This window comes from Dicentrarchus labrax, unplaced genomic scaffold, assembly GCF_905237075.1.
Source record: "Dicentrarchus labrax unplaced genomic scaffold, dlabrax2021, whole genome shotgun sequence".
Classification (NCBI taxonomy): Eukaryota; Metazoa; Chordata; class Actinopteri; family Moronidae; genus Dicentrarchus; species Dicentrarchus labrax.
The window spans coordinates 19,176,901-19,189,570 of record NW_026136720.1 but is presented as its reverse complement, the minus strand read 5'-3'; the positions used below and the strand labels follow the sequence as shown (position 1 = coordinate 19,189,570).

The 12,670-nt window shown below is 40.3% G+C and overlaps 1 protein-coding gene across 2 annotated transcripts in view; it reads left to right on the top strand.

The window, feature by feature from the left end:
• The window catches only part of fbln1 (fibulin 1), a 28,679-nt gene that overhangs the window by 3,326 nt on the left and 12,683 nt on the right, over positions 1 to 12,670 (top strand). The window contains exons 2-15 of one of the 2 annotated variants that reach the window (XM_051381820.1): positions 427 to 535; positions 2,210 to 2,339; positions 4,614 to 4,773; positions 5,807 to 5,869; positions 5,965 to 6,051; positions 6,245 to 6,382; positions 6,491 to 6,628; positions 7,276 to 7,419; positions 7,523 to 7,648; positions 7,775 to 7,900; positions 8,531 to 8,650; positions 8,906 to 9,037; positions 9,129 to 9,252; positions 9,903 to 11,764. In XM_051381820.1, the coding sequence (XP_051237780.1) occupies positions 427 to 535; positions 2,210 to 2,339; positions 4,614 to 4,773; positions 5,807 to 5,869; positions 5,965 to 6,051; positions 6,245 to 6,382; positions 6,491 to 6,628; positions 7,276 to 7,419; positions 7,523 to 7,648; positions 7,775 to 7,900; positions 8,531 to 8,650; positions 8,906 to 9,037; positions 9,129 to 9,252; positions 9,903 to 10,284 (1,979 nt within the window). In that variant the 3' untranslated portion in view covers positions 10,285 to 11,764. Of the gene's footprint in view, positions 1 to 426; positions 536 to 2,209; positions 2,340 to 4,613; positions 4,774 to 5,806; positions 5,870 to 5,964; positions 6,052 to 6,244; positions 6,383 to 6,490; positions 6,629 to 7,275; positions 7,420 to 7,522; positions 7,649 to 7,774; positions 7,901 to 8,530; positions 8,651 to 8,905; positions 9,038 to 9,128; positions 9,253 to 9,902; positions 11,765 to 12,670 lie in introns of those variants that run through there. The other variant, XM_051381819.1, reaches the window with a different exon arrangement.

Genomic DNA, 12,670 nt, shown 5'->3' with positions numbered 1-12,670 from the left:
TAAAGAACAATGGCAATATCCTTGTTGTTTTGGTTTAGATATCCAATTCTGCTCATCATAACTCACTTAATCAGCGAAAACAATGTGTCAGCAAGCATGTTTAATTTTTGCCAAAAGAAAATGTATTTGTCAAAGAAAGATCATAAGCCGATGCTCCTGACTATCCCATTTCATATATTTTGTTCATCATAAACAGCTTAAATTCTATAAAACTAGTCTCAAGGCAAATGTGTTAACCACCTAGTGTGTATGCAGGCAAGTGTGTTAAGTGCAGATCTGGGCTCTTCACAGCAATGTGATTATGTAGATAGGGGGTGGGGGTGGGGTCCCCTCACTGCAGCAGTCCTTATGACACAGTAAATGGGATGTGTCCACCTTTTCACCTACTTACAAATACATACCTTGTGTCTTTTTCAATGTCCATAGGAGCAGAACAGATGTCGATTGAGGGCTGCTGTAAAGATGGACAGAAGCATGGCAATGATAACAAAGACTGTGCGTCCCTCCCTCTCGTTTCAGAGTCGACCACATGCAGGTAAGAGGCCACTATCAGCTGCTATGGTCTCCCTGACCGAAAATCTATACACCATTAAGCTTAAGAGGGTTGGTTAGAAGACTTTCCTGGGGCTTATTTAGATTTACAAGTCATTAACTGCTGCACCTTTTGTCACAATCTTACATTTTCAATCTGCACCACAGAAGCTCCTGCAGTATTGGCCCAGAGGGACTTAGCCTGCACCATGTATGAGGGAAATGTCTGTAGGCCCTTAATATGAGATTGCTTTACCTTACACCCATAAATCTCCAGGCACATTATTCACTTCACGTGAGAGCAGGAAACACTAATAGTGATGGGATAATTACAGGTCTGTTGGTAACCCTAGAAGGTGTGCTGCCACAGGTTCAGGGCACATAAGCTGGGGGGATCTGCTGCTGTGAACACTGATGGCAAACACATTTACTGTAGCCACCCTAAGTGATCCCAAATTTGTCTAAATTATGGTGTGAGGGGGAGAGAGGAAAAGGGCAGAGGTTTGTGGGGGGAGCAGGGTGGAAAAGGGTGGGGGCGGTGGTGGAGGGGGTCAGAAGAGGGGGCTCAAAATCCAGGAAATACCTTAGAGGTGAAACGCGACATAGAGGGACGATGGAGAGAGGCAGAACAGGAAATCTGAACGATTACTTCAGACACCAAAGGGGGAAAAAAAAAGAGAAAAAGAGTGGAGAAAAAAGAAGAGAAAAGAAAAACAGGAGCGCGGCTGTGCCCTTAAAAGGTTCTGCAGAGGAGGTGTGCTCCTTGACGTGAATTTGAGATCTTCAGTTTATGTGGAAAGGGATTTCTGGTAAGAGTGGATAGAGAGGCTTGTTGGAAATGAGAGAGGAGAGGTGAGGGGGTGGCGTTTTATGCTTTTTGTCTTGTAAAATTGCAGACAGAGGTCAAAACCAGACAGAAACAGTCACCCACTCTTATCTGATTGGACTGCACGTACAAACAGCGAATGCTAGACAGTACAATGATGATGATCCAAATATTGCTTTTGGCATTTAAACAGCCATCACAGTAATATGCAGTATTTTACCGATCCCTGTAGAGATATACATTTCATGATCTTCATGTGCAGGGAGCTCAGAGGTCAAATTTGTCTTTAATACTTCCTGTACCAACGTGTTACTCACTTTATGCTTGCAGCAGTACTTTAAAATCACATCTGTAACATGTCATCACCGATTTCGAAAGAAAAACTGGGATTATTTTGCTCTAGTGATGTAATTGATTCAAAGCAAACTGTATATACTGGCATCTGTCGCAATTTGTGCTGCTTATCTTAAGGGAGCGGTTTGTTTTAGTGATATTGTTGGAACCATGAATAAGGAGATGTGGAGGTGGACAAATGTTCATCTTGAGACTGAAACAGCTCAGGTCTAAAACAACAGAGCCAAAGCCTTAGGGAGTGCTACTCAAGTCCAGTGATGTCAGTGTTGCAAAACACAATAACCTTCCCTGCTCTCCTCTGAATTCACACGGGACTTACTCAACCCACTCATCCACGCATTTTTAGTGTGACAACTTTGAGATCCCCATCAGGCTTGCCTTGGGCTGATTTTAATGGGCTACACTTTAAGGCAGAGTTGTATTGCACCGGGGAGATTATTGATAGGGCTGGGAATAAATGCACCACCTGTGTTTTTGTGTGGTTTTTCTTGCTGACAGGATAGTACAGGAGCAATGCTGCGTAACAGTGCTTGAGGATAACATGTGCACCACTGGTATCAACATGGCCAAAGACCAAGGAGCCTGCGATTCTTTATTCTCCAACACCTGCGAGACCAAGACTACAAAGGTGTGTGTGTGCACATACATAACTGAAAATACTGTCAATAGAGACACAAAGAGGGAATGAAATGACTGTCTGCACCAAAAAAAAAATGTCTCTACTTAATCAGTGTACAGTACACCACTCTGCCGGACAGCCAGTTTTGAGGCAAATGATTGATGAGAGTGATGGTGTGCATTTGTCTGTGTGTTTGTTAGCGTGTGCACTGTGAGCAGGATGAGGCATGTCACTCCAGGGAGGAATGGAGCTTGTTGCTGTCAGATAGATTATAAATTCAGCTCTGACTCTTAAGATCTTCCACAGGCTCACTTCCAAGCATTTTTCAGCTGTTCTGTGTTTTTTTCCCCCCTCATCCCAAACCTCAATGTGCCCCTTTATTTCCACAACATACTACACATCAAGACATCACAAAGATAAATGCTTGGCAAAATGTAGAAGGTGCAAGTTGGTGCACTTTCTTGAAAGGATGAGATAATTGTCAGTGGGACAGCTTGTCTTTAGTTGATCCACCGTAAAGTGCAGATGGTGGCTCATACTTAAATGTGCCCACGTAAAGTGAATAAGACAAGAGATATGGATGAGGAGGAGTTAGTTTCACCTACTCTAACTGGATTAAAACATGGTCAAATCAGGTTTATTTGTGCTTTTCTTCACTACATTTACAGCATCAAAGGGTTCCATTACATTATGAAAAATCAGTCCCCACCTTAAACCCTCAATGGCAGCTGGATACATTTACAGAAAACTTTAATTGTTGTTTAACATGAGTGAAAAAGAATATTCCTTATAAAAATAAAAATAAAACTCACTACTACTAAACCACTTTCTCGTCCGTGCGATACCTGGATGTACAGCCAGGAGATTGTTAGCTTCGCTTAAAGACTGGAAATGGAGGAAACAGCATGTCTGGTTCTGTCTAAAGATAAACAAATCTGCCTAACAGCGCAAACACCAAATTGTAAAAATGTCAATTTGTGGTAGGGGTTTATGTGCAGGAATATTTCTGTGAGTGGAGACATCAGGAAGTTACAGCGCAAGAAACACAGTCTGGCACATAACCTCACTAAAAACCACAACCTATAAAGAAACAACATATGTAACATGTAAAAACCCTGAAAGATAAGCGATTTTTTAAAGTTTTTAATTTTGGAAAACAGGTGAAATAGGCTTTTTCTAATTATTTCTCCATGAACTCATACATATTGTCTGTTAGCAAGTTATGTAACTGTCATTTCTTTCTTTCGGCTAGAATCAGTGCTCAGAGAAATTGAAACTCACCTTGAAGAAAACATGAATGCTTGTAGTCCTTTTTAGAAAATGAGGCAGTGGTACACTCCAGCCTCTAGTGGTCAGAATTAGTACTACAACAACAAACGCCTTTTGTCACAGATCAAACATTTTTAAACTTGATTGTGTGGAAAAGAAAGTTGTAAAAAAAACGTAAAAAGTGAATACAAGTAAGCGTATTTCCCAAAAGCTTCGAACCATTACCAGCTTCTACTGTTTCCTGTTTAGACTGTGCTGAAAAATTTTTGCTTTCTTGAAGTTTTCTGAAAAGCTAAAAGTTTTCTAGGGCAGTGTGAGGGCCACACAGGCATGCACCCACGCATAAACAAACACAGACAGACAAAGTATCAGTTAACAACTTGTACACAACTATTAGAGCTGTAGTGTTTGGAAGACTTGTGGCGCGTGTTCAGCCACGTCACTACACACGTACACCTCCCAAGGTTACGTTTCAGGTCTATACCCTCATGGCCCAAAAACACACAACCCACACACTCTACACCTTTCATCCCCTTCCCTGCCTGACATTACCAGGCTGCCAGAATGATTGATTGAGCATGATACAGCCTGAGGGGATGATGTCATCTCATCAGTTTGTCTATCTGTCTTGCTTACGGACTAGCTGCTTTTCTTCTGTCTGTCTGTCTGTCTGTCTGAAGCCTGTCAGTTGGCTTGTCTTCATCAGCCTCCTTTTCAGCTTGTCTGGTTGATTGACAGCTTGGCTTTCTGTCTGAATTACACCCCCCCAACCCACCCCACCCCACCCCACCTGACCCCATTTGTCAGTGTAAAAGCCTGTATTATCTACAGTACTTTACCAACCAACATCAGCCCACAATCTTCCTTTCTTGTCTGGAGTTTTGGTTTCACTTCCCCTGGTGCATAAGAGAGCTGAGCCGGGTGATAATTCTCTGTGACATTGTGGTTTTCCTTCTTGTCTACGTGTGTATGCACGAATGCTTATTCTGTTGTATCATATTCTGTGTTCTGTAGATGTGCTGTGACTGTTGTCTTCTGGGGAAGTCGGCTCAGGAAAAGGGCCTACCCTGTGACAACAACCTGTCTGTGGGCTACCAGTGTAGCCTGGTGTCCCGGGCCTGCTGCGTGGATGCAGCCTTAGACAACCAGACTACACCCATAGGACAAACTGAATGTGGGTAAAAAACAAAAAACAAAAACAAGAATGAAGTAGGCTACATATTTTCATTTTTATCTCTAGTGTTTTTTTTTTGTTTTTTTGGGGATCAAAGCAGAGAAATAGCTTCACAGCGAGGGTAGAAAAACAGAAAGGCAGTACAGTTAAACCTGTGACACTTTACATTTCTCAAAATATTGGACCATAACAAGGAAGAATATTCAAAAGTCCAGTGTGTAACATTTAGGAGGATAATATGAATACCTATGTTTTCATTAGTGTAGTGTAGTTTTTGTTTCCTTAGAATGAGCCATTTTTATCTACAGACCTCGCCTTCCTTCTATAGTAGCCCAGAACAGACAAACCAAACACTGGATGACTTGGAAGGGGAGGGTGAAGCGAGGGAGTTGCAACCTGCAACTACACCCCTAGATGCTGCTAAACCCTACACACTGCTACTTTAAGTGTAGAGGTCAAAGCCCCACTGGTGTTGTCAAACATAACCCTATACTTCCCCCTGCTGGACATATGCAGTTATTGCCATTTGGTTTTTGCTTTTAGATTTCAAATGAGAAATGCATCCTCTCGTTCGCTCCTAAACACAATCAGGTCAGGTTCTGCTAAAGGATACTAACTTTGGAGCTTTCAGGGATTAAGTGTGTAATTCATGGGTACTCCAGCAAAAATACTAAAGATCCTCAGTTGGGAGGATTTATTGGTCTTATTGAACAGCGAATTGAATATCTTTAGGGTTTGGACTGATGGATGGACAAAACTAGACATTTGACCATACCGTAGCCTGTAGGAAATTGTAACAGACATTTAAATATATTTTCTGAAATTTAATAGACCAAATAATTATTAAGTTAATTGAGAAAATAAATATTGTCATTGATAATGAAAGTAACAGTTACTGTAGTTGCAGCCATTAAAAAATAGCAACATCTTTGTTCATAGGGCTGTACCTTACGATGGAGGCATAAGGGGTTAAGATGTGAGACATACTGTATGCATATAAACATATAATTGTGCTTTTTTTTCTCTCACACAGTACCGAACAAGGATGAAACCAGTGAAAATGGAGCTAATTCAGTATTGAATAACCAGTGCAATGGTATAGTAAAACACACCAATAAACAAGATTTTCTACACCTCACTGATTTTATCTTTCAAAAGCAATGGTCATATCAACATGTGTTTCTTTTTTAGTGAAATGTGCCCATCACTGCGTGGGCAATGACACCTGTGGATGTTTCAAAGGTTATAAACTCAAACCAGATGGACATAGCTGTGAGGGTAAGTACTACTCTTCCTCATCTTCAGCTTTGAATTATGTTTTATTTGTCAAGTCTTCAATTTGTGTAAAAAAATAAATTAGAGCATAGGGAAAAGTTATGCTCGGGAGAGGTTTTTGAAACAAAAACTGTAATACTGTCACTATCGGAAAGATCAGCACAATAAGAGAATCTCTGCTTTCAACCACTCTCAGATATCAATGAGTGTTTGCTGGGAGCCAGCAACTGTCGGGGAGGAGAGCGTTGTATCAACACAGAGGGATCATTCCGTTGCCAGAGAGAGGTCAGCTGTGGGACTGGCTATGAACTCACTGACAACAACATTTGCAAAGGTTAGTCAAACTTCCCTAAGTTTTCCTTATTGTGCACCCGAGTACTTTTTTTTAAGGTGTTGACAGTATGTTTATTATCAATTTTCCTGTTGTGGTTTCTTTACCCAGATATTGATGAGTGTGAGACTGGTATCCATAACTGTGGCCCAGAGTTTGAATGCCAAAACACCAAGGGGTCCTTCCGTTGTCTCCCTAAGGTCAAGTGTGGTGTCGGCTATATTCAGGATGCCCTCGGCAGCTGCATTGGTAAGCATCATACTACAACAGCCCTTAACAACACCAGCAAGACCAACACCAGATTTTTTGCATGGGGGTACACACATTGGTGCAGAGCATGCTATGTAGACTAGCGGCCAAACATTAATGGCTATTTGTGGTCATGAGAGAATGGCTCCTCATAATTTTGGTAACCCCCTGACCTTTTGTTTGAATGGAAATTCAAATCAAGATGATGAGCTCATCAATATATGAACTCTTAATGTTTTGGGGGATACCCAGATCTTTCCTCTAGGACCACCATTTGGCCCATATTTTCACTCATACACAAGGAATTATACATCTAGTTGGCACATTGCCCTGAAAGGTATTTACTGAGAACAATAATGCTCTCTAAAATTATTCACCCTTTCCATTTTCTATTCTATTTTAGATGTCGCACACTTAATATCAATATCATCTTTGCTCACAAAAGTTCTCCTAATCTTCTTGATAGTTTAACATGAAATTTAAAATGCTGCTGACGCTGGTAAAAAAAATCCTTAAATTGTAATTCCATGACCTTTTAGGCCAAAGCTTAGATTTAAAAAAAACATGTTTATTCAGCTATATTGTATAAGATGAACCAGGGCAATCATTTCAAAATGTAATAATGTATTCTGTGTCTATGTTTCCAGATATCAATGAATGTGTTAGCCAGACAGGCCCATGCAACAGAGGGCAGGTCTGCATGAACACAGTTGGCTCCTACATCTGCCAGAGGAACTCTGTTAACTGTGGTCGAGGATACCACCTCAATGAAGAGGGCACGCGCTGTCTTGGTACGGCTGAAAAACATACTATTCCTAGATATTAAAGGATGTTAATAACCTACCTGTGGTGCATAACATGATGTTCTCTGCTGATTGCATCCCCTCTCTGCAGATATTGATGAGTGTAAGGGCCCTGATAGGGTCTGTGAAGGTCATGGTTGTGTCAACCTGCTGGGCTCCTACCGCTGTGAGTGTGAGAGTGGCTACAACTTCAACAGCCTCACTCGGGTTTGTGAGGGTAAGCGTTTGTATCCTCCTCTGAATGTAAAGAAAAGTACACAAATACATCTACTAATACAAGGCAAAGAGAGTTTTGTCAGAATTTCCGATTATTACTGTGACACATTTCGACTTTGTGTTTTAGATGTTAATGAATGCAGGCACTATCCTGGCCGCCTGTGTGCTCATAAGTGTGAGAACACTCTGGGATCCTACAAGTGTAGCTGCACCAATGGCTTTAAGCTAGCTAGTGATGGCAGGAATTGTGATGGTAAGATAAATATCCAAATTAAGAGAAATGCAACTTTTTTATACACTATACAGTACGTGTTGTGTATATCGTAGGCTATACTATGCATATAGTCCCAGTGACTGAAGCAATAGAAAACCATGTTCAGTTTGTTGTTGGATGACCTTTTGACTTTGATTACAGCTCACATTACATCTGTTTAACTACCTGTTATGGCATCAACCTGCTTTGGTTTGGTTGGTTAATTGATGACATTCAAATATATTCATAAAATACAACATATCAGACTTTGCCCGGGATTAGGATTATACAGTCTCAAAATGTATTTCTGTCATTGTCCCTGGTGTTGTCACAGTCCACCAACATTTATCAAGATAAAGATCGACATTTAAAGTCTCGTAAGAAAATTTTATGTGCTTTATCAGGCCAGATAGCATTTTACCAGTCATTCATTCTGGTAAAAACTGACAATTGATTAACTCCTTTGAAAAATACCCACCCTTAAAATAATGCTTTTTTGAAAGTCTGTGAGATTTCAGATCCACCTCTCTGCAGGTGCAGGGTTTTTATTCTTCTGATTACTGAGGTGTACTTGTTAGTAAACCCGTAGGGTTGAGTTCATGATGGTCGGTAATAATCTTTTCTGTGTAGATTTGAATGAGTGTGAGAACAACCCATGCAGTCAAGAATGTGCTAACGTCTACGGCTCCTATCAGTGTTACTGTCGTCGTGGCTACCAGCTCAGTGACATAGATGGCATGACTTGCGAAGGTAAAGTGAATATTTTGAAAAATATTTAATCTTACTTCTGTGTATTCCAAAAATTAAGGCAATTTGTCTTTCATTCATTAAGTTCCGGGTGTAGCTAGAATCTAGTATGTGTTAATATGTACTTTCAAGTGTACTGTATACTGTATTATATATGAAACAGAAGCACATTTTGTTATCAATCAGTCATAAGCAGTTAATATATTTATTTCTGAAATGTACTCTCTGGTTTGACTTGTTTTTATCTCACATTGTTAGATATCGATGAGTGTGCCCTGCCCACTGGAGGTCATATTTGCGCCTATCGATGTCACAACACCCCTGGTAGCTTCCACTGTTCCTGTCCCGTCAGTGGCTACACCTTGGCACCAAATGGGCGCAGCTGCCAGGGTAAGCAGTCTTTATTGTAGCGTTACACAAGCTTATGTCAAGTTATTTTAGTGATTGTTACCTTATCCCACTTTCTGTCTTTTGTTCCCAGATATTGATGAATGCGTGACGGGAACACACACATGCACAGAGAATCAGAGCTGCTTTAATATACAGGGAGGATTTAGATGCCTGTCTTTCGACTGTCCAAACAACTACCGGCGCATTGGAGAGACGTGAGTTTCTGGATTGTGCACACATTGTTGCTCAACAGGATACACTTTCATTAACAGACACAATTTTAAATGTGTTGTTTGTGGTCATAGCAATACGAGAATTAATGTACAGATATACTACAACCATCGACAGAAAACCTTTCAGATATAAACAGTCACAGAGTGGGGTAACTGTTCCTCACATTCAAGTCTGAATGGTCATCCTACTGTACCAAGAGCTCTATGTACAACAGTAACAGTAGGACCTTTTTATACTGACCCTTATTCATGTGTACTTTAAGGATCAGGGCTCTGCATGTCCAGTGTGCTCAATGCTGGAATGAGTTGCTACTGGCTGTAGCATGTTCTGTTGTTTTAGAATGATGAAATGCACATGGAGATTTTCTTGTTGGCTCAATTACAGTAGATGCTGTGTATGACCACCTTGTTATGGAGGCACCAGTGACAGACCTTCTTGCATGATCCCACATATGGCACCATGACTGGCCTGTAAAGTGTAAAAATGCTGCAGACTGATGTTCCTTCCACTGCATGCCATGCACGGCAAATTAAATTTACACCTGGTCTCTCTTTTTTCTTTCTCTCTCTTTGCCTGTTTTGTTCTGTCTTGTCCCATCCTGCCCTGCCCCCCCACTCTTCTCTCTTTGCAGTCGATGTGAACGCTTGCTTTGCAATGAGTCTGCAGAGTGCCTGACCATGCCCCTGAGAATAACCTACTACTACCTCACCTTCCCAACCAACATCCCCGTCTTCACCAACATCTTCCGGATGGGTCCTTCCCACACCGTGCCTGGTGATGACATCCAGATTGCTATCACTGCTGGCAATGAGGGTGGTTTCTTCAAGACGGAACGGATGCCCACTGGCGGCGTGATGTCGGTGTCAAAGCTCATCAACAAGCCACAGGACTTTGAGCTGTCTCTGGAGCTAAGGCTGCGTCGCTACGGCACAGTCAGCACATACTTGGCTAAAGTGCTGGTGTTTGTTACCCAGGACGAGCCCAAAGTACCTTATAATCCCCTGCTAGAATAAATACAAGAGTTATGTAGGGTTACACAAGTTACTCTACCCTTAAAAAGGATGTGTCATTTTAATGTGTGTCCCATTGTCTTGCAGAGAAAACAGAAAAAGTGAATCCTCAAAACAAAATGCATGCAAGATGACAATACATTATGTATACAGCACATACTGCCAAGATAGATAGATATGCAGGTAAATATACATATAAATTATGATTTACAATTAGCGAAAACTAGTATAACCAAAGGTCATTTATGTTTCTTTCATTCCTGGATTTATGTTTTAAAATCTGGTCTTGCCTAAATATTCGGGTAATCTAACCAGTTTGGAGGACTTGGGCCCCTAATGACCCCTTATCCTCTTCCTATCTGTGCATTATCCTGTCTTTTTTTTTTTAAATACACACATTAACAGTATGGACAAAGAAAGCAAATTTATGTTGATATTGTGATTGAGTGATGCCGATTCTTAAAGGAATAGTTTGATATTTTGGGAAATGAGAGAAGATTGAGTTGCAGCTAGCTAACTTAGCTTAGCATAAAGACTGGAAAGAAGGGGAAACAGCTAGTTTGAATGTGTGAATTACTTTTAAGGTGCTTGTAGGCGGATTTTGTTGTTTTTCCCACGTTTCCTGTAATTACATTAATTTTAGATAACTAGCTGCTGGTTGTAGTTTCATATTTATGGTACAGATATAAGCGTGATATCAAACTTCTCATCCAACCATTTGCAAGAAAGTGGAATAACAAAAGTGTAAAGACAACAGGTTTTTTTTAGTTTTACTTTTACAAGGGTTATGTGCCAGACTATTTCTTGGCTGGGTATAGTAATTTTCTGGGTCCATGGTGACAAAAAGACTACAGGAGATTCTATGAGAGCAATATCGATTTGATTCTCTCATATAACTCTCAGCAAGAAAGCCGTGTGTGTGTGTATTTTCAAGTGTACTTCCTAAAATGCCAAACTGTTCCTTTAGACACATCATCAAAACAGTGACTCTGGGGCTTTCAGGGTCCCTGGTAGCTGCCCCTTTTGTCCGATCAATTATCCAGCCTTGTCTCTACTTACTTTTTTGTAATAAATCAACACCAACATCAAGTATGATTATTTGACACTAAACGCGTGCTAAAGATGACACATCATTTTTAAAGAGTGGATATAAAAAACAATAACACTCAAAAAATTAGAAGAAGTAAGCATAATTTTTAGTTCTCTAGCAGTTTACATAATCAACTGTTAAACCCTAGAATTACAAATCATTATTCAGCAGTATGAATTAGGTCCAATTGAATGTATTTTGGAGGTAAGGTATTGTGATAGCCGCTAGGTGGCGTTCTAGGTCAGGGTAAATAATAAAATGGTAACACTCAAGTCTGCCTACAATTGAGTGTAATTTGATGATGGTTGCATGATAAAGTCTGACGTTTTGCAGTATTTTATGGTTTATGTGTTGGATGAACAGTTTTCTATTAAAATTGAAATAGAAATAACACATGTTCAAGTCAACTCCAGTTCTTGATAATGGTGCATTGTGGGGTTTAATCAAATACAGCATAGGGAGCAGCTGGAATGTGAGGCCAAATCACAGATGGAGGCATGAAGACTTCCTCACATAGTTTCATATTACTATTATTCCAACAGCTTTCAGTGAGGAGGAAGTCCAATGATACATGCAAGTAAAATCTTAAGTAACGCATACAGTATATTTAAAGTTAAAGGGACGTGATCGTATTGAAAAAACTGACCACACAAATCTATACACAAGGTCTTTTAGTACACATACTAACACTAGAAAACAGCAGCTTTTATTAATAATGTTATTAGTTACTATTGTTTCCTGATGATTTTAAAGTTTTGCTGAATCAGTTATGTTTATAAACACAAAAGCAAACCAGGTGTATTTTAAATCGGTCAAATTTCCCATTCCCAAGTCAAACCTTTCAGTTATATATGTGCATATAACTCAAATTTCACTATTTACAATTTAAGGCCATAAAATAATTCCACACTTCCAAATCCAGTGAAAATGAGCCTGATTGGGCCTTTTAATGCACTCCTACTCCCACTCCCCAAACATCAGTTACCTTGCACCGCAAATACATCTTTCTGTGGCAGTTATTTTCTTGCACATCTCTTTAGCTCCCATTACATTTTGAGCTTAATGTAAAATACACAGATTTCCACTGCATACTGCGGGTGTAAACCCCAAAGCAGACAGATAATCCAAATGAAGGCTGAGTAAGTGACATGAGATGGGATGCAGTGGCAAAGAAGAGGGAAATGTGCACCAGCAGGAGAGAGTATAAATAGTTTGACATGCTGTGAGGCTGCTGCCCGAGGGTTGTGGCTTATAATAACTGTAAATTCAGATGTCCTAGGTTCCTCCTGTCCTGAGCTG